Source organism: Theropithecus gelada, chromosome 14, assembly GCF_003255815.1.
Source record: "Theropithecus gelada isolate Dixy chromosome 14, Tgel_1.0, whole genome shotgun sequence".
NCBI classification, from domain to species: domain Eukaryota; kingdom Metazoa; phylum Chordata; class Mammalia; order Primates; family Cercopithecidae; genus Theropithecus; species Theropithecus gelada.
In genome coordinates, this window is record NC_037682.1 from 37,968,283 (window position 1) to 37,989,942 (window position 21,660).

Consider the following 21,660-nt stretch of genomic DNA (forward strand, 5'->3'; position numbering starts at 1 on the left):
CACAAAATTGGAGGGAAGCTAAAGGGACCATCCACTCACTATTACCTGCAACTCTAAGTAGATCAACATCTAACTGTCAAAGGTGATCAGCTGCCCAGTATTTCCTGTAGTAAGTTTACTGAACAAATTTGTGAACAAGGAGTTCTTCCCAGAATAAAATTTCCTTATCTAGCCATACCATTTTACAGATGGGAATATCAAGACCCAATAGTAGATAAGTGGCTTGTCCGCAGTAACACAGTTAATATGTAACTGAGCCAGAATTAGACCTTACAGAGTTCAATGCCATCTCTTCTATATCTTACCAATTTTTGTATCTCTGAGATGCCTAGTCTCAAAATAGTCTTTCTGGGTTGTTCAGAGCTGTACAAAGTAGCTATTGTTCTCTTCTAATACAAGGAATTCCCTTTGCTTCCAAACTAAAGTTTGACTCACTTAACATTTACTCCCCTGATGTTGCCTTCTCAGATAAGCTCTATTGACTGCAGTAATGTCCCAGAAAAAGCAAAATAATTCCTTAGTTGCTCTGGTGATATTTCACAGTTAAAAATATTAGCAAAGATCACCGCCCTTATTGTTGGGAAGCACATACAGAAGTCATATAGGAGTGTTACTTATCTTACTCAAGCCATTCCCTATAGTGTGTCATTTGGGGAGCTCTCAGAGTAGAGATTAAGGGTGAAAACAGAGAAATCATGAGGTAGCTTGTACTAATACGCCACATAGGCCCTTCTGGAGAACATTGTTTTGTTTTAACTCATAAAACTCTGTGAGCTATCTTTATTCCCATTTTGCTGATGGATAGCCTGAGCTTTTCATCAGAGAGGTTAAGTGACTGACCCAAGTTTACATAGCTCATTATAAGCTAGGTGTCAATCCCAGATCTGACTATGCCCCTATAGATGTGGAAAGGGGAATGAGGAAGGCCTTGCTAGACAATGTGTAATACATTCAACAAACTTTTGTTGGCTGAACCACTACGTTCAGTGCACCAAATGGGATTCTTGCCTACAAGGGAGAGGGATGGTATACTTGTTATGGGAGTTCAGATCAGAAGGGAAATTACTTCTAGCAAGAAGGAACAATGGCATTTCTGGAGAGCCTTGAGGGATAGGAGGAGTTATTCAAGAGAACATGTGCAAGGATCTGCAGAGGAGTGTGAGCAAAGATGGGGACAGAGACTGGGATAGGTGGTAAAAATGGTTGGTTTGGTTGCAATTTTGAATTATTGAAAGGAAGTTATTGAGAAGATACATAGAGTTTGGGGCTAGACTAAGGACATTTTGGCAGACTGACAGTTTAAACTCTTGAGTGACTCGAAGTTCTTTTGAGCTAGGGAATTATTTGTTCAATATGACCTTCGATAAATGTAGTCTCATAGCAGAGAGTTTGAAATTGAGAGAGTTCAGGGAGAAATGAAAATGCCAATGGCAATCGTCTAGGTGAGAATTATGAGAATCCGAATTAGGGCAGATGGGAGGCAGGGAGAAGGAGGAGGGCACCTATTCAAAAGATGTTATGGAAACAGAATCAGGAGAATGTCTTGGCTGGGATGATAGGGGTAACATCATTAACACTGAATTTTAAGATTACCAGGAGTCACTGGGCATGGTGGCTCATGCCTGTAATCCTACCACTTTGGGAGGCTGAGGCAGGTGGATCACCTGAGGTCGAGAGTTCAAGACCAGCCTGACCATGATGGAGAAACCCTGTCTCTACTAAAAATACAAAATTAGCCGGGGTGGTGGCGCATGCCTGTAATCCCAGCTACTCGGGAGGCTGAGGCAGGAGAATTGCTTGAATCCAGGAGGCGGAGGTTGCGGCGAGCCGAGATCACGCCATTGCACTCCAGCCTAGGCAAAAAGAGCGAAACTCCATCTCAAAAAAAAAAAAAAAAAAGGATTACCAGGAGTCTGCTGGTGCTTTGACAAAATTAGCAACAATGCAGAAAGAGAAAATTTTTTAGAAGAGAAGATAATTAAATGCTGTTTTTAACATACATGTGGAGTTCAGGTGGGATATGGGTGGAGGCATCTGGAAATTCAGGAGTAGAGTCCACGATAGAGATTGAAGGGCATAGATTATAGAATAGTATATCATGGGTATAGATTTAGGAGTCTTTTATTTTGAGGTCATTACTGGAAACATTAGACTGAAAGAGCTTGCCAAGGGAAAGAGGGTAGAAGAAAAGGGAAGAAGGCCAAAGACAACTCCTTGGGAAACACTTGAATCAGGGTGTGGGAAGAAGACCGAGTGCCAGAGGAGCAGGAGAACTGGGGCAGAACTCTGCCCCAGGAGCTGTGGGAGGAGAGGGTTTTCACAAAGAAATGAGGGATCAACACTGACATGCTGGAGAAAGATGCCCATGACTAGATACTGAGAAAGGGCCTTGACTTCTTTAAGTATTTTGGAATCATTTCAGTAAGTTGGTGAAAGTGACTTTTGGGTAAAGAAGCTCATCGAGAAACAGGCATTTGGGGACTGCTAATAGGCGGTTTTTGGAGAGTGGCTAAAACTTAGAAGTTGTACTGCATTTGACTGGACTCTATTGGGTTTAAGAGACAGAAACCCAGCTGAGGCATAATAGAGGATTTATTGTTGCATGTAGATAGAACTAGACAGTCCAGAAGTGGAGCTGGCTTCAGATGTTATTGGATCTCGAGGCTTAAAGCTACAAGAGTTTTCTCATGCTTTCCATTTCTTAGCTTCAGTTGTCTCTACTTTTGTGTTTTGGCTTCATTCTTTCCTGTTGCAAACAGCCTGTCTCCATAGAGTGCGAAATACACCTTTCAGTACATTGTTGCATCTAGGCACCCAAAATAAATATCTAAAAGTGTTCCTCACTGCAAAACTCCTAGGGGGATCCTGATTGGCCAGACTGACCTCATATGCCTATCCTTGCACTCTGTTTGGGATGGTATGGTGCCACCTGGGTTTTGGACTCATCCTGGTAGGACTGCTTGGAGTTGAGAAGTCCCCAAAGGAAGCAGAAGAAAAGAGAAAGGAAGACCTGCTGGGCAGAAGGAAACTGTAGTTATTCACAGGACACTAGGATCTAGGGACTAGGCATACTGTGGGAAACATTTGTTTAATTGGGTCAGTCTGAAATGAAGAAAGTATTATTGAAGAATTGTAAGGACCGAGTTGGGCTTAGATGATATAAATTTGCAGTGAAACCAACTACATCTTTCATTTTGTCCCATAGTGCTTAGCAGCCCAGGAATGAAGGTGATGAAAGATGTGATGGAATCAGAGTTTGGATTTGATTAATCAGAACTTCATAGGGGACTAGTGGAAATCAAGCAGGAGAATCAAGCGGTTCAGTATCACAGTGTTTGGCATGGGGTTCCAAAAGTGTAGAGAGGCAAATGAAACCATGGTTTGCTGGTTCATTTATTTATTTTAATCAATACTGACTATTCTTTGGCTAAATATAGTAGTGACTATAAGTAAATGAAAATGTGTTTGATTTTCTACTAGTGGGATTCAATTTTCCAGCAAGAAAATAGGCCAAGTCATTTCTTTCATACATTGACCACTCTTAGTCAAGCCATGCTTATTCAACGCAATAAATATGTGCTTTAGTGGGACCTTTGACTTAGAATTTGTTCATCATTTTCCCCTGTTCACTACCTGTTAGTTTGGACTATATGCATACTTCAAAGATGATCATTTTAGATATGCTAGAATATTTGTATCACAGATACATTCAGCTTTTTTAAAAAATCGTAGTTATAAAAATGCTTAATAAAAACTGGACTTAATAAAAAATGCTTAATAAAAAATTGTTTTTAAAAACAATTACAAAAAATAAGTGGATACTCAGTTTTTTAAATCTTGAAGATTTATCATATTTGAAAGATATGGAGCCATTATCCTACCATGGAGAGATAACTATGGTTAATATTTTGTACATCCTTCCAAACTTTTCTCCGAGTGTATGTATACAATTTCCTTTAAAAATAGACTCCTACTATATATGCCATTTATACTATATCTGCCATATTATAATATTTACATATTAATGCATCTAGTTTTTACCATCATCTAATAAATGCATAGTGCTTTATCATTTGGATGATTCACATTTTATGTAACAAATCTCTTGCTTTGTGGTGGTGTTATGAACAGCAGTTTTGGACAGGGTCTCACTCTATTGTCCAGCCTGGAGTGCAATGCAGCTTACTGCAACCTTGACCTCGTGGGCTCAGGTGATCCTCCCACCTCAGTTTCCCGAGTAGCTGGCACATGCCACCGTGCCCAGCTAATTTTTGTATTTTTTGTAGAGATGGGGTTGCCCTGGCTGGTCTCTAACTCCTGGGATCAAGCAATCCTCCTGCCTTGGCCTCCCAAAGTGTTGGGACTACAGGCATGAGCCATCGCACCCAGCTGTGAAACATTCTTATCCTATCTAGTCTTTGTTTATTAGATGTACTGTCTTTAATTGTGCTGCTTTTATTACAGTGTGGCTTGCCAAATTTAGGTCTTTTCCTAAATTCTTGTATTACAATTAGATTTAACTGTTTATAATGGAAAACTCCAAGTAACAGTGTCTTTAAACACACCAGGCTATATTTTATTTACCTGAATATGAAATCTGCAGCCTGGTGACCTGGAGCTACTATGATGTGCCACAAAGTTGGCAGAGATGTAGGCCCTGATATTCTGCTCTGTAGTTCTTCGTGTATTCGCTTACATGTCAAGATCACTAGACGACTGTGTACTGGAGCTGTAGCCATCAAGACCCTATTCTCAGCAGTAGATAGGATGAAGTAGGGAATAAAGAGGGGCATAGTTCCCAGTAGCCAGCTTCCTTTAAGAAGCCATCTTGAACATACCACACAATGCATCTGTTCACATCTCACATGGCCAAACAGCAGGGGATGCTGGGAAACAGGACTTTTGGGCTGGGTATATCATTGTCTGGACTAAAATCAGCATTCTATTACTAGGTAAGAAAAGAAGAATAGTTATCATTTAGGCAGTTAACGTGCTTTTGGCAGCAAGTGACAAAACTCAATTAAAAGTAACTTAACAGTAAGGAAGTGTATTATCTTACATGACAAGGTGGTAGAACTATTCCAGGGCTGATTCATGGAGTTTCTCAGCCACGTCATCAAGAACCCAGGCTCTCTCCTACTTCCTAGTGTGCTCTCCCCAGGAGGGGCTGTACCATCCTGTTATCACTCCACATAGAATACTTAGACAGGAAAGCACCTAGAAGGAGAAAAGGGTCATCCTTCTAATGTATTCTCATTTAGGAGTAGAACTGTCTTTCTCAGATACCCCTGGTAGACTTCCTCTCACTTCATTAACCAGAGCTGGGGTCACAGGTCTATCCCTAAACCAGTTACCGGAATGGGACCAGCAGGATGGGTTAAGGTCAGTTGGTATTTACTCATGGAGCTGAGTCATGTGGACGAGAGGATATTTGAACAAATATAGGCTCTGCCAGGAAGGCGTGAATGGGTGTTAGGTAGGCAACCAACAGGGTCTGCCAGAGTACCTCTCTATATTCACATTTTACCCATGTTTATACAGCCATTTGAGCCCTTTCTGCCATGTGAAGCCTTCTCTGATCTTCCTTTTCCAAGCCCCTCTTGCACTCTCTCTACTCCTCACCACTTAGCAGCGTATTGCATGCCTTGTTATTTCATGCGTCAAGTGTGTCAGTGTGTACTTGTCTCCTCAACTCTATTGACTTTTCTCTAAGGAAGGGCAGGGCCTGTTGTCACACTTCTATATGACCTTGGTGGCAGTTACCACATTCTTGAACTTGAAATGGAGGGAGGGATTAAGATAAAGGATTTCTTCTCATTTTGAATTGATTGATGTAAGAAACCTTATCTGTCTATATAAAAATGGAATTCCATTGAAGTTTGTGATTAATGAACTGTCCTTATTTAAAAGAAATGAAACAAGAAATGTCATGGGAAAACTCAGTACCTCCTTTGCCATACCTAGGGTACTTGGCCTGTAGTAGAAACTCAATAAATATTTGTTGGTTGACGTGGGCTGTAAATTTTTTTAAAGCTGGAACATATTATTTCCTCACATGGGCGGATATTGCATGTGCTTATTTCCAGAGGGTAAATGACTAGGTTGTCAGGATAACTTTGCTCAGGAAGTGTAACTGTTGCCTGGGTTTTTACTGATTTACCTATAAAATAAAGTATTCCATGGGTTCCTGTAAGAAGTGGGAGACACAAGGCCAATTTGGTGCGGGTGGAACTTAAAAAGTTTCCTTGAATTGAATATAAAGCTCTTTAGTAGGTAGAAGAGTTCTAGATGGCCTGTAAACCAAGTTTTAGCAGAAACATACTTATTTTTTGTTAAGCATTACGGCTTTCATTGTCGTGCATTTAAATAGAAATATATAATATGAAATATATGTGAAATAACTTCTCCCTTCTCGGCAAAGGAAAGCTATCCTAAAACCTTGAGAATTTCCATAATAAGGGTTTCTTAATTCATGTACATTCTTAAAACATAAAATTTTTACATATACTTTCATAAGAGTTATATGAAGATGCAAGTCTTCCCTAGTATGTGAAGAAATGGGGTAGTACATCGTTAGTTGATGTAGAACTATTCTGATGTGCTGTCTCAGATGAGGATTATACTGATAGCAACAGTGTCGAAGCAGAACTATAAAGGATGCTGTTAGTCGTTAGCCCTCTTTATTCACTAAGTAACCATATCCTCTGGTCCTCTTGAAGTCAATGGTAGAAAATAACACAAAACAGGCCAGGTGCGGTGACTCACGCCTGTAATCCCAGCACTTTGGGAGGCCAAGGTGGGTGGATCATTTGAGGTCAGGAGTTCAAGGCCAGCCTGACCAACATGGTGAAACTCCATCTCTACTAAAAATACAAAAATTAGCTAGGCATAGTGGCGGGCGTCTGTAATCCCAGCTACTCGGGAGGCTGAGGCAAGGGAATCGCTTGAACCTGGGAGGTAGAGGTTGCAGTGAGCCGAGATTGCACCACTGCACTCCAGCCTGGGTTGACAGAGTGAGACTCCTTCTCAAAAAAAATAAAAAAAAGAAAAAAAAGAAAGAAAAGGAATAAAATAACACAAAACAACACTGTTCTGTTTCTAGGATTTACATTAGTTTATTTACATTGTTTTATTCCTGGGATTTACATTATTTAGGTGCTGTAGGTCTTTGGGGAAGGCACGTAGGAAATAGGCTCATATTCCTTTTCTTTAAAAAAAAGAAAAACGAAAAAACAGGAGGACTGGGGGGGTGATAAGCTTGCTTGGCCCATGACACAGGGTGGTTTTGTGGGCCAGTAGGTTCAGTATCCCTTATTTGAAATACTTGGGACCAGAAGTGTTTTGGATTTCACATTTTTTCAGATTTTGGAATATTTCCATTGCTTGAGCATCATAAATCTGAATATCTGAAATTCAAAATACCCAATGAACATTTCCTTTGAGTGTCATGCATGTCAGCACTCAAAAAGCTTCGAACTTTGAAGCATTTCAGATTTCACATTTTCAGATTAAGGATGCTCAACCTGTATAATAATAGGACAAGGAAAATGAAAAGTACTACACAAATGATAGTTTTTTTGTTACGTATATTGATACCAAATGCTCCTACATGGGAACCAGTATACCTCTTTCAGTCTTTATTTCTCACAGGAGCCAACATAGTTCTGAACACATAGCCCATGACATATTAATAAATATATGGCCCAGGACTTTAAGAAGTATGTATTTTGCTTTTTAAAACAGTTGCCACCCGGATATGGTGGCTCATACCTGTAATCCCAGCACTTTGGGAGGCTGAGGCAGGTGGATCACCTGAGGTCAGGAGTTTGAGAGCAGCCTGGCCACCATGGTGAAACCCCGTCTCTACTAAAAATACAAAAATTAGCTGGGCATAGTGGTGGGCGCCTGTAATCCCAGCTACTCCAGAGGCTGAGGCAGGAGACTTGTTTGAACCCAGGAGGCGGAGTTTGCAGTGAGCTGAGATCATGCCACTGCACTCCAACCTGGAAGACAGCACAAAACTCCACTGCATCTCAAAAAGAAAAAAAAAAAAGGCAGTTGCCAAAATTTTGGATCTTGATGATTTCAAATTATATTTAATAAAAGAATGTCACTCGCATCCTGTTAAATGCTTTAGTTCAGTTTTGAACTAGAAATGCCTTCTCTGCAGGCAGTGTCATGGGCTGGTGGTTGTGCCTAGTGTGCTTCACACATACGCGGCACTGCGGTGATCCACCCACTTGAGGGAATAGAATGGCATCCCAGGAGAAGCAGCCTGGCTATGTTTGGGTACCACCTGTGATACTTCCTATGTGTGGTTTCAAAAGTAGGTGTAGAACAGTGAAACCCCATCTCTACTAAAAATACAAAAAATTAGCCGGGCGTGGTGGCAGGTGCCTGTAGTCGCAGCTACTTGGGAGGCTGAGGCAGGAGAATGGCGTGAACCCAGGAGGCGGAGCTTGCAGTGAGCTGAAATTGTGCCACTGTACTCCAGTCTGGGCGACAGAACGAGACTCCGTCTCAAAAAAAAAAAAAAAAAAGGTAGGTGTAAAAATAAACAAGGAGAGCCAGGCCCGGTGACTCAGACTCACACCTGTAATCCTAGGGCTTTGGCAGGCTGAGGGGGGTGGATCACCTGAGGTCAGGAGTTTGAGACCAGCCTGACCAACTTGGTGAAACCCCAGTCTCTACTGAAAATACAAAATTAGCCGAGTGTGGTGGGGCATGCCTGTAATCCCAGCTACTTGGGAGGCTGAGGCAGGAGGAGAATTGCTTGAACCTGGGAGGTGGAGGTTGCAGTGAGCTGAGATCCTGCTGTTGCACTCCAGCCTGGGCAATAAGGACGAAACTTAATCTCAAAAAAAGGAAAGAAATAGAGAAAGAGAGAGAGAAAGAAAGAGGAAGAGGAGAAAACGTTGCTGAGGGGTAGATAAATGTTGCTCAGAAGGGAATGGTGGTGCTCAAAGTACTTTTCAGGCAGGACTTGACGGGAGCAAAATACCAGGCCATCTGGTAACCACCTCTGCAAAGGGAAGGTAGGAACATAGTGAATGGGAGGCTGTGGTCACTCTCTTCTGGCTTTATCATCTACTCTCCAACCTCTCCATAAGGGGAAAGGGAAATTGCCATTAGTAAGAAAGTACTCTATTATTTGTGTGCACAGTTGCTGTAGCCTCCCTCTGCTTTTTCTGCCCGACGTCTTCTCACAACAGCTGCTAAAAGCCACTGAATCCTCATGTGCCCTCCCCGCTGCTCAGTCCATATGTCTAATCAGTGTGTATATGGTATTTCTTACTCTACTAATTCTTGGCTAGAATTCCAGCCAAATGGCTACAATGAAATTTCTGTAATAGACCACAAGAAACCTAGTCACAGCATTTCTCAGAGAAATAACACCAATTGGTAAATTCTGTATTTCACACTTGCCTCTCATGTTTTTAAAGTTGCTTCCCAAGGGAAGAAACTAGTGTAGCTCAGTGCATTTCATGAAGAAATTAACTTTGGCCCAGGTTACCATCTGAAATGTGGCCTAGTCCTTCACACACACCCTTGACCAGTGCCCCATATTTAGACAGCGCAGTTTCTACTTCTTCCCCCTGCTGGAAGGGAGAGCAGATAGGAAATTTCAGGTCATATATGCATTAAGAGTCGAGGATATTATTGAAAACTTGCTTTCCAAAAAGCTTTCCCTGGAAGGAGCCCCTAATGTCAATCCATGGTCTTTATGAATAATAAATGCACACAAAACAGATTCACAGATACATTACACACTGAGTCACTTGTATGCCGCTTCCTGGAATGGTTCCAAATCCAATGGGAAAGCGGAAATCTAGAGGATTGCTTTTTGCCTCTCCTCTGCCCTTTCTCTTTCTCTCCATTCTCTGTCTTTGCTCTCTTTGCTTCTGGGACTGTTGTAGCAAACAGAGTAAGTGGGAGTTGCCTTAAGGTAAACGGTGTCCCCTTTGAAATCCTGCTAGACTTGTTTTAATTCTGTGTGATCATGTGCACAACATAGCGTGTGTTGAGATACTACTGTGGACCAGTGGACTGATGTTCCCATGTTTAAAGTTCCTCCCCACCTTTCCTTAAGAAAATATACTTCCAGCATATGTCAAGAAAGAAAATGTCTGCCCTGGCACTTGACACTTTAGCCACGTAGTTCTTTCTTTCCTGTTAGGAGACTGAGGGAGTAGAAATGAAATGAGAAAAGCTGCAGAAAAGGGAAGATAATCAGGAAGCTTTCTCACCCTTTCAGTAGTAATATTAGCTTTGCAAATCCAGAGTCTTACAATGGGGCTTAGTGGAGACATTACAGCAAATACCAAGTGTCTTCTCTTTTTAAGGGATCGTACAAAGGAATACAGAGTAAAGATGACCTAGTCCCTGCTCGTGAGGGACATGTAAGATCATTGAAGAAGATCAGAGCAGTACAAAGGAACTAAAGGCAGACTAAGATGCACCCAATGAGACAGCTTTGTCTAAGGTACCTGTGGAATCAAAGGAAGGTGGTATCATAATGAGTTCATACCGGTGGTAGTGTACCCTACTTGGACAACTTGAACAAGGCTTCAGTTTGCAGAGGGCAGAGTTGTGGGTATTTCAGGTGAAGGAGATGGTATGAGCAATGAGGCAGAGGTGGCAATGCATTGTGTGTTTGGACGTAGTAACAGTGCTAAGTTGCAGTAGGGGAAAAGAGAGCCTTTGGGAAAATGCTTAGAATTGTGCTTTTTCAGATTAAGTGGTTTGAGGCAGGAATACTGTGGAAGTTCATGGCAGTAGTCCAGGAGGAAAAAACATCAGGTGATAACAGGAGGAGTCAAAGAGTGGATGGGGTTGAAGCCTTGCAGAGAGACACTCTCTGTGGTTTTTGGAAACAGAACACAAAGGGGAAAGAACTGGTGCCTGGGACTGTCCACCTTTACAGACAGAAAACCATACCACTTTTACCCTGATTTTTTCACCCTGATTGTTATTTTTTTTCTTTAGTATTTCACAGGCTCTGGAAAATAGTAAAAGAATATTGTTTGTGGGGCAAAAAGAAAAATATAAATAACATGATTTAGTCAATGAAAAAGGTTTTCTGGGAGTAACCAATAGGTCCTGAAGTAGTGAGAAACTAAGAAAACTGTTGTCTATAGCACTGAAGTGCAAACCCAAGCATGGAATGGGAAGTGGCTGGTCTTTGCTAATAGAGGGCCAAATTCCTCCTCAGGATCAGCCACCTCTTTTTCCTTGGGAGTTGCCTAAAAAAATTAAAAAAATAAAAATAAAAAAACAAACAACAGAGAATGCTGTATATCCTTAACCAAGTCTCACTGAGTTTAGGACATAACCTACCTTTGGGCACTCAGGTAATCCCATTCTCAGCCCCTCTTGCTGGTCATCTTTGGCTATGGGAAGGATGGCACTGTAGGTCTGTTGGAAACTTCTCTGTAATTGCAGTTCTGAGCTCCTAATGCATAGTCTCTCCTTACTAGCTTTGTTCTGCTAGGTGACAGCTATTGATACTCAGACAAGGCTATGAACTTGCCCAAGTCCACTCTGCCCCATGTTTTCTGAGAATTATTTCCTAATCTTTTGGTGACTACCAGAGGCATCACAATACAGGTAGAAGTGGATACGTATTTCAGCCAGCCAGGCATGAGAACTTGAATGCTGGCTCCTTTATGTACCAGCTGTGTGACTTAGGCCAAGTCACCTAACCACTCAGGGACTCAGAAAAGCAGGGCGGTTGTCTTGAGATGATTAAAATGAAAGAATGTTTGTGTACCATCTGTCACTATCACAGTGTCTGCAACTACTGTAGGCTTATAGTTTTTTTCTTCCAAAGAATTTGGGATTTTGTTCCTAACCCTGCTATTTATTTACTTTGCACTTTTCTGAATCTGAGCTTTTAGACATGAAGCATCCCTAAGGTTTGCTATAAGAAATACTAGCTCATAAAATAAGCAACATGTGAAGAGCTTCTGGAGGGTGCAATTACTGAAGCTGCAGAGCTTTTACCAAGCTGCTGTGCTTGTTACTCATTAACACAGCAGCTCAGTAAACTTAGGTAGATACATTCCTGAAGGCTCCACAGGATATGTTTACTCTTCTAACAAACTAAGTAATCAAAGTAGGGTGTCCTCTTGGAAGGCATTATCACTGTCCACCACATACCAGCAGTGTTTATTTCTTCAGATCGTTGGCTTGTATTTCAGGATAAGCCTCATGCAGAGCTCATTTTGTCATTTATATAAAGATAGAGGAGAAAGAGAATGCTTTTTGAAGTTACGTGACTTTAGTTTTCTCATGGTTTATAAAAGGGGCAGAGATTTGGGAAAAGGAAGCAAATATTTTGGCTAATGTGGTCAAACACTCTTTTCTGTTGACAAGTTAAGATAATCAGGTGTTCTGCATTTTGCTACTTTTCTTTGTTACTTTATAAAATACTTTTCTTTTTTTTTTATTTAATGAGCCCAGCACAATAGGCTGAACTCAAGGAAAGCCCCATAGATTCAAGGACATTCAAGACTCGTATTAGAGACAAAAGAATAATAAGAATCCTGCAACAGCCTTAGTCTGTTTATAGTGTTTCTTTTTTGGAGGACTCTAGCTTTTTAACACTTGGAAGAGCAATCACAGGGCTATCTGAGGCCCTGGGAAAAGATGACTACTGCCTCTTATGGCTCTTATGGTGCAATTTGATCTTTTAAAATGTGACCTTTTAAACACTTTGCATTACATCTGTGAGCATTATCAGTTGAATTTAATGAGTGAGACAGGTCCCTTTGAGATTGCTTGTACCAAGCTTGCACTAAGGTAGACTTTGGGATGCTATGGCCTCGGAATGGTGAGCATTTTCAAGGAGGAGCTTCTGAGAAAGCAGTTTCTAGCTAATGAATTGGCATGTTGGTGGGTGGTAACAGAAGTTTGAGATGCACACCCTGCTCTTGAAGGCATTTGTACTTGGCCCACAAGACTAATATACAAGAAGCAACCAGTAGACGGTAGCTTGTGACGAAGTTTATGAGCTCTGAGTGTTCATGCATAGGGCACATTTATAAGAACTGAAGCTTTCAAGAGAAGCAGCATTGCAGTTGAGTGTTTAAGGGGGTACAAATGAGGTTGCTAGGTGAAACATTTAAAAGATGTAGTGCTTTGGGAGGCCGAGGCAGGCGGATCATTTGAGGTCAGGATTTCGAAACCAGCCTGGCCAACATGGTGAAACCCTGTCTCTACTAAAAATACAAAAATTAGCTGGGCGTGGTGGTGGGCGTCTGTAATCCCAGCTACTCTGGAGGCTGAGGTAGGAGAATCGCTTGAAGCCAGGAGGTGGAGATTGCAGTGAGCCAAGATTGCACCACTGCACTCCAGCCTGGGCGACAGAGTGAGACTCCATCTCAACAAAATAAATAAATAAAATAAATAAATAAGTTAAAAATGTAGTGGTAAAGCTGGCTAGTCTAGAACCCAGAGGATTTGCTAAAGAGAAATATTTTAAAATGGAAGCAACTGAAGAGGACTTAAAACCATCTTCTTCAGTCCCTTGTTTTACTTCTGGTGGGCCCTGAGAGGTGAAGGGCTACAAGGCTGACGGCACAAAGCAAGCTGTTGTGAGCCTGGGTTATGGAGAAATGTTGAAAGGCAATGCAGTGTAGCATGTAGGTGCTTGGATGCCTTGTGAGAAACAAAGTGCATGGTGGAAGGACTTTTTAGGAAGAATTTAGTTTAGGAGCATGAACTGTGCTAAACTTGGTGGTATTGCCTGAGAATCCAGCATTGTTATTCTTGCCATTGAAGAAATAATTCTTCATACTTACCCCTTTTCTGGGTCTTTTGGCTGTTTGCTTTCCTGTCCCCTTGCTGCCCCCTATCTTCAGTGCAATCACCTGTGTGTTAATGTTACGTAAGGATTACACTTCCCAGGCCAATTTGCATTTTATTAATAAGTGGAACACCACTTCAAGAGAAAACAATGCATCTAAAAGTAGAGCTTCAGGCCACAGTGACTTCAGATTTTAAGGCTGGTAAAGTATCTTTCTTGTATCCCTAAAATCAGGATATATAAGTGGAATAGATTAGAAGAGGAGAGGGGGGAACCTAAAGATGTTGTGTGTCTGGCACTTACTAGGTACTCATTTTTAAATGAATGAATAAATTGATGAATAAGGCTTAGGGATGCAGAGGTTTTAGGGAGGGAATAGGAAGAATAGTGGAAATGCATACCTTTTAAAGGAGGGATTATAAACATTAAGTTTTATAAATTTTTAAACTTAAAAAATTTAATTATAAATTTTAACAGAGGAATTTTAAAGGAGGACTTGGTGACTATGTGATCCTGAGACATGTGTGGAAAAGAGCATTAAAAAATATATATATACATAGTTACAGAATCTAGCTGTTTAGGAGAGTATCCCTGACAGAACCAGGAACCAGGAGTGTCCTGTGTTTGATCATATGAACACACAATCATCATTTCTGAGTACACATTTGAAAACTTTCCTTCACTTCACCTGTCTACAAGTTAACTTACGTGAATCACTGCCCTGCATCCTGATTCTTCTCCCTAATATCCTCTGTTCAACTTTTTCTTCTATCTCTCTATGCACAGGGAAATGGGAGGAAAAGTAGGGCTCAGAATGAACTGGGTGCCCAGATTTCTTACAAAAGGATCCAAAGAATTCTTATAATTTCCTTATTCTACTTTTATCCCCACTTGAATTTGTCATGTCAATATTTCTTTAGGAAAACCTGTTTACTTCAGAAAAAAATATATAGGCCATTGTTTGGAAAGTTATGCTTTCAATGACTCACTTTTTGCCTCTCTTTTGCACTGGATATGCTGCCCTTGGTTATGCAGAGATAACAGGCTGACTTGCCTCCCAAAAGCATTCTTCCTTGACAGACTGGTTTGCTCTAATCTGTATAAACACTCTTGCCTGCTGACCAGTAGTCTTGTGTTTATGAGGCCCTTAGAAAACACTGCAAGCTGCAGAGTGACCATGAATAGCAAACTTAATTTGGTGTAATGTGTTTTGGCTTGCTTGACCTCACCAGAATAAAAATGTGCCTGCTTAAATTATTGTATTGGGACTTAAAAAAAAAATTCTAGAGACATTTATCTCATTGGAAGACTAGCAGGATCATTTTAGCAAGGGTTTAAGTCCACGTTTAATGTCAGATAGACTTGAGAAATGTTTAACGTAGAGCTTTAATCACAGATTAGGTTTTTGTAAATTCGGAATTTTAAGTCTGAATCACTATCTTTTTTTCTTGCTACTTTTTTTTTTTTTTTTTTCCTCTAGACAATTGGCGGGCAACGACCTTTCTTTTATCCACCCAAAGGCCTTGTCTGGGTTGAAAGAACTCAAAGTTCTGTAAGTAATGCAATTTTAGAGTTTCACAGCTGGCTGTGTATTTTCTTTCTGCATAGTCAACATGCTTGGAACTAGGTTAAGCACAGTTTCTTTTAGTTCAGGATTAAAAGATTTAAGGAGTGGCCAGTGGGGAGTGTGGGAGGCTAGAGGCTGATTTGGGCAACCCTGCATCTAGATAACAAAAGTTAAAACTCTAACTAATAGGTATTCTGACCTCCAGCATATTACAGTTGAATGTTAGGCTTTTTGGGTGCCTAATGCATTGAAGCAAACTCATACTTAAGTTTTACTGGTAGGGTTTTGTTTCTACTTATAGCTGTAAGAACTTTGAATTACCTGACCGTAAAAGGGAAAAAGGCTTACAAGCGCTCCAAATGTTAAAATAATTTTAGAGCTCAAGGGAATTCAGATGCCTACAATTTATATAGCCAGCGAACAGTGAGGAAGTAAATTCCTGGCAATGGTCAGGAGCCTGGAGTGTGGCAGATTAGGAAACAGGGGAACTGACTGCCCCCACTTCTGCCACTACCATGCTGGATGACCTTCAGCAGGTCATTAGACCTCTCTGGTTCAGTGAGCTAGGTAGGACCTTTATCTCTTCTATTCTGTGGTTATGATTCATGTCAGGCAGTCATTTTATTAATGTGACAGGAATGGCTTCAGGCAAAAAATCAAAAGGATTTCATTTTCAGTATGGATCTATGCATCTATTTGGCAGGCCCTAACTAGTAGATGATCAAAGCTCTAGTTCTCTTCTGGCCCCACATGCATTGAGGACATTGCTGCTGTTCCTTAAGAGCTTGGGATCTGCCATCCGCTTGGAAAAATTGGCTTTACCTGATGTCCGTGTTTCCGGGCTCCGCTTTATTCCAATTTGAAAAGGCATTAGGCATTCCAACGGAATTGCTTATTATACCTCCCAGTTAACTTGTTATAGCTCCTAATTAACATTAACTGATAGTACCCAGGGTGATGAACATTAACTAGAGTGCCTTAATTACCAGAAACAAAACCACCCTTGGAAACGTGGATTACCCAGCAAGTCTGTGTTAGGGCATGGCTTGGGATAGCAGTATAGGTTTCCTTTCTGGCTTTACAGCAAGTGCTTCCTAGAGTTTTGCAATTCTCTTGTCTTAGATGCTTTCCACCTCCGCCTCCCCCCACATTTTCCCATTGGAAATATTTTTTTGGGAAAAAAAAAAAAGGCTCTGAATTTTTCTAAGAAAAAATGGTAACTATCACTTGTTACTCACTAACCAAAAACTTTCTTTCAGAACGCTCCAGAATAATCAGTTGAAAACAGTACCCAGTGAAGCCATTCGAGGGCTGAGTGCTTTGCAGTCTTTGTAAGTAACTTCTTGATTTCTTGACTCACCAAGAGACTACTCTGGCTGTTAAAGGTGTAAAGAACTGGAATCCTAAGGAAAGAGGAGATTTATCCTTTCATCTGAGATAAAAACAGAGATAGCTAGTCGATGTTATCAAAATGCCCTTTGGTGAGGGAGAAGGAGGTGGTTCTGTTTACCTCCTCTCTTGTCCTAGAGGCTGAGAGAAAGCTACTGGGTATTCACTGCTGGGTGTACTTCCATGAACTTGTGCACAGCTGGTGATCAGCACCTCTTTGGAACCAGTTATATGTGTACAGAAGTTTTAGTGTCTTGTGCCTTGACTGTCAAGAAACAGCCACAAAGAGGTTTCTGTTTCGTGTAGTAATGATAATCAGAACAAATCGATTGTAATTCCTCAATGTGGTCAAGGGAACTTCTCGGAAAAAATGAAAAAGTATTCTTCAAAACAGGGAACTTCATTAGCTTCTACTAGAATAATGAATACAAATTTGCATTGCCTCACTTCATGTCCTAAATACCAAATACAATGGGACTCTGGGGCATAGTTTCTCTAAGTGTGGTACTTTGACCACGCTTTGCAACAGACTCACTAGGGGGAAATTGCTAAAATGCAGATCCCTAGGCTGTAACATAGAAGTAATGCTGGTTTTCTTTTTAAAGGTAGAATTCAGAAGTCTAATTTTAAATAGCAACCTCCCCAGAAGCACTCTGAATAAAAAATGTTAATAGTTATCACCTTTATGTGTGCCGGTATAAAATTGCATTTTAGCGACACAACGTATTTGTATATGAATTTGTCTCTTAGGTTTTGTATTATACTTTGAAATAACCGCAAATAGTAGGAAATACGCGCAAGTTAGAAAATGTACGGTGAAAATGATTGAGCTGCTTGTCCCATCAGTTTGCTAACATAAAGCCATTTTTAACTGCACCAAAGAGACATCCCTGGAAATTATAAATTATAGCTTACTATTTGATTTTAGGTTAGATATTCTAGTAGTTAATGAGCAATGAATGTGAAAATAAAAATATATGCTGTAAAGTTAAACTTTAAACTGTATCTAACCCATAAACAAGGAATATCCACAGTGTTGGCCATTTAATTCTTAGTTTAAATGGAAGTTTAATTTAAGGTGGTCTGTATTAAGTAGCTCCCTTCACTAAAATGGTAAGTTATGGAATATAAGGATTTGTTTTTCACCTCAGCTAATTGAGTGGGTTCTAGGTAGATGCTTAAAATGAATCCATGGGAATGAGTTCCCTTATAGAAATGTTACTTGCTGACTTCACACACTCTCTCACCTCGGATGGATGTACACAGGGCAAGTCATCTAACCTCTCTTGGACCTGAATTCATCAGACATTTTAAATAGTTATATTTTCTTTTGCTTCTTAAGAATGTATTTTACTTCAAGACTTTCATATTGAATTGTCATTTTGTAAGATCTAATAATCAAAATACTCAATTATTTTGTCTAGTTTAAAGGGTAATAAAGAGAAGACTAAAATCTTACTTTCAACTGTAGAACAGAAAAATTACCAAGAAAACATGCAAATATTCTCTCTAATTTGTGGTCAATAAGTACATTAAAGTACATGAGACATTTATTGGTAATGTAGATGATTTAAAGTGGTGTTTTTCACAGAAATCATAGGTTTCTCTTTCATGTTTTAAAAAAGCATACTGTGATTATCATTCATGGAGCAAGTTGCTTAGTTTAAATTATCTCCAAAATTGGGATGAGTGTATGGAGTGGAGATAAAACAAACTTTTTTTAAAGGCATTGAGATGTTTTCATATATATCAGAAACACAAGGATCTGCTATGTGTCAGGCCTGTTTTCTTTAAGAAGGAAATGTTCATGCGTTTGTTAGTAGAGTGGGTGCAGTGGTGAAGTTAGATACAGTTGAAGTTCTCTCATGGTGTAAAACAGTCTTATCAGCACTTGAGTCATTTTGAAAATCTGTTCTTCAGATCTGAATTACATGAAAGATTTCATTGTGGTTTTGAATAGTGCTTAAAAGAAGCAAAGTTCATTAGGGATTGAAATTGATCAGAAGTGGTTTGATGCAAGTGTATGTTTGATAATGACTATAAAATCTGAAAGCCAATTGTTGATACTAATAAAAAGGTAGCATAATTCCCTCCCATAAAACTAAAATGACTAAAGCATTACCTCAGCAGAATATTAAAATGACATGTCATAATTATCTCCTCTAGAAATTTTTTAACATCAGATTACATTTTTATTGACTATTAAAATATCTCAAAGATTAAATTTCCTAGGTTTTTCTCAGTTTTAAAATATGTTTATAATACTTACATTATTGGTAAGTTAGAATAGAGAGAAAGGAGATCTTTTGATTACACAGGTGTTTATTGATAACAAAGACTTTCAGCAGTTAAATATCTGCATTTAATATTATTTTGTTACTGTAGTTTGTTTAGACAAGAAATTTAAAAATACATGAGTCTCAGTCAATTGTAAAATTGGCTTTTGAGAATAGAAAATAGAAACATGTTTTCCAGACAAAAATAACAAAGAAATTGAGCGAATAAATATGTTATTCACTGTTAAACAAGAAAGCTAAACAAAGCAATAGTTTATCTCTTACCACATGGAGTTTAAATAGAAAAATACCTTGAATAAACCTTCATATTCTTTCCATTTTGGGAGATAGCTGATGCTTTTCAGCATCTGCTTAAAGAATTATAGTATTTTCTTCATCTGTTAGTTAGGATGAATACTAATAGCATAGATCATTGCTACAAAGCCACACTGAGACAGTGCTCTGAAGCACTGGTCTCAGTATAAGTACAGACTCTTCACTTTTATGGGTGCCTCACCACACCTACATGTGAATTGAGGGGTAAGGATTAACCATGTGAGTCACCACAAATTGTTTTTCTCCTTTAACCTCTTATTTAAGAGTTTCATTTTTCCATAGTTCTTTTTAATCTCTACTTATGTGTGACTTCACAATTTTTGGAAATTTTTAGTACAGAGGAAATTGTGTCCGTGCTTTTATTGTTGTATTAGGCTATTTTATTGTTGTACCTATGCTATTTTGCATAGAAGATAGTTTTATTACTGTCTGAGCTCAAAACTCATCTAGTTTTCTAGCAGTAAGTTAAGGCCATCTTTTTTCCTTGATGACACAGAATTCACAAGAGTTTAAAGGTTCTATACAGTACTGAATTTATATTAAAAAGGCACTGACAGCTTTCCTTATTATACTATTTTCTGAATCAGTAGAGGCATTGTAGGTATTTGGAGGTGCATTACATACTGTTTTATTGAATAGGAATATATATCATCAATATGATAAAATAAACAATTTAAACTTTTCAACTGCAGTAACACTAAGGAACTTCAAATTGTAACGAAAATACAACCCAAACCCCTTACCTGGCCTATAGGGACATATGGAATGTGGACCCTGTTTGCATCTACAGCTGTATCTCCCTGGTCCCTCTACTCCCTTCCTCCTGTGTTTTAATCACTCATACCTTCGGGGAGTTGCTGGATCATACCAGCAACCATTCTGCTATTGGGTCTCTGCCTTGGCTCTTTCCTTTGCCTAAAACACTCCTTGCCCAGCTCCTACTTTGACTCATTCTTGCTTTTTCTTTAGGTCTCACTTTAAATGTCACCTTCTTAGAAATACTTTTCTTGAGTAACTACCCTCCTCCTCAGAGTCCATCAGTCTGTAACCTCAGTGCCCTGTTTATCTACTTCAGAGGTACTTTTTAAAGAACTTCGTTACCATTTTGTGACTTGTTTATTATGTTGTATGTCACCTCCGCCACTGGAATGTCAGTCTCTTGAGGACAGGCCTCATGCCTGTTGTGTTCACTATCTTATCCTTTGTACCTAACAGGATGCTCAATTTAACTGTGTTGAGTGAACTGCAGGTAATTAAGTTATGTACAAGTATAATTTAGCTACATTAATTATTTATTTATATAATATGCTTAATTGTATGATTATGTGTTTAAATCTTTTTCTTCCTAAGAATGGAAAAGTTCCACAAGGGGTGTGTGTGTGTGTGTGTATGCGCGTGCACGCGTGCACACGTTTGAACACATTCCTATCTGCTCGTTAAAGCAAATCTCCTAAACAGCTCTGTAGGCAGTACTTTGCCACTCTGTAGCCAATACTTTGCCAGTCTGTTATGTAAAAGTTACCTGTCTCAGGGCAAGTTCTAGAAAGTCCAAAAAATAAACAAGTCTAAAAATGTGTGTTTCTAGATAGATTCTTAAGGCAGCTGCTCAGTGTCCTAAGCTCTCCCTTTTCAAGTGTTCTTTCAGATATCTTGACTATTAGAAAGAAAGCTTTCATCAGATCCTCACCAGGACCAACAGTCTTTAACCCATGCTATTCCGTCATTAGGAAGGGAAAATGCATCTGGGGCTGGGAGCAGTTAATTGGGACCAGGGGCCCAGAACTTGACTGTGGTGGAAACGGACAATTATGGCAGGAACTGAAGTTGGAACAGCATAAGGAAACAGGAGGCACAAAAACCACTCTAAAACTCAGAATTTCCTCAACTTGAAAGTTGTCAAACTATTTCTTTAAAAAGATGCTGTCATTTTGAATTTTTAACCAGTGTTTTTGTGTGTGTGTGTTCTGTAATTTTCACAAAGAGGTTCAAGGCTGTGAGGCATGAATATAAGTAATGAAGATGCATCAACAAGGGATTTGTGAGGAAAGCTGTGATTTGCCTGGCATAGTGTCCATCATCATATTAATAGCAGATTGTCTTTGTGTTGAAAAGCAATTATTCCAACAATTACATCTCGTTGTGCCAACAATAATACGTAGGACTTAGTTTCCTCATTTTCAGATGGGGACTTAATTTTAAATATTAGTAATCCTATTAGTAAGGTGTTCTTAATTCCAAAATTTTTGGAAAAATTGAAGAAGCTTTTAAGCCACAGTAACATTGAT

The 21,660-nt window shown here is 39.6% G+C and overlaps 1 protein-coding gene across 2 annotated transcripts in view; it reads left to right on the forward strand.

The window, feature by feature from the left end:
- Window positions 1-21,660, forward strand: part of LGR4 (leucine rich repeat containing G protein-coupled receptor 4) — a 108,132-nt gene that overhangs the window by 66,278 nt on the left and 20,194 nt on the right. For both annotated transcript variants that reach the window (XM_025356398.1, XM_025356399.1), the window contains 2 exons: window positions 15,288-15,359; window positions 16,634-16,705. In XM_025356398.1, coding sequence (XP_025212183.1) covers window positions 15,288-15,359; window positions 16,634-16,705 — 144 coding nt within the window. The remainder of the gene's footprint in view (window positions 1-15,287; window positions 15,360-16,633; window positions 16,706-21,660) is intronic.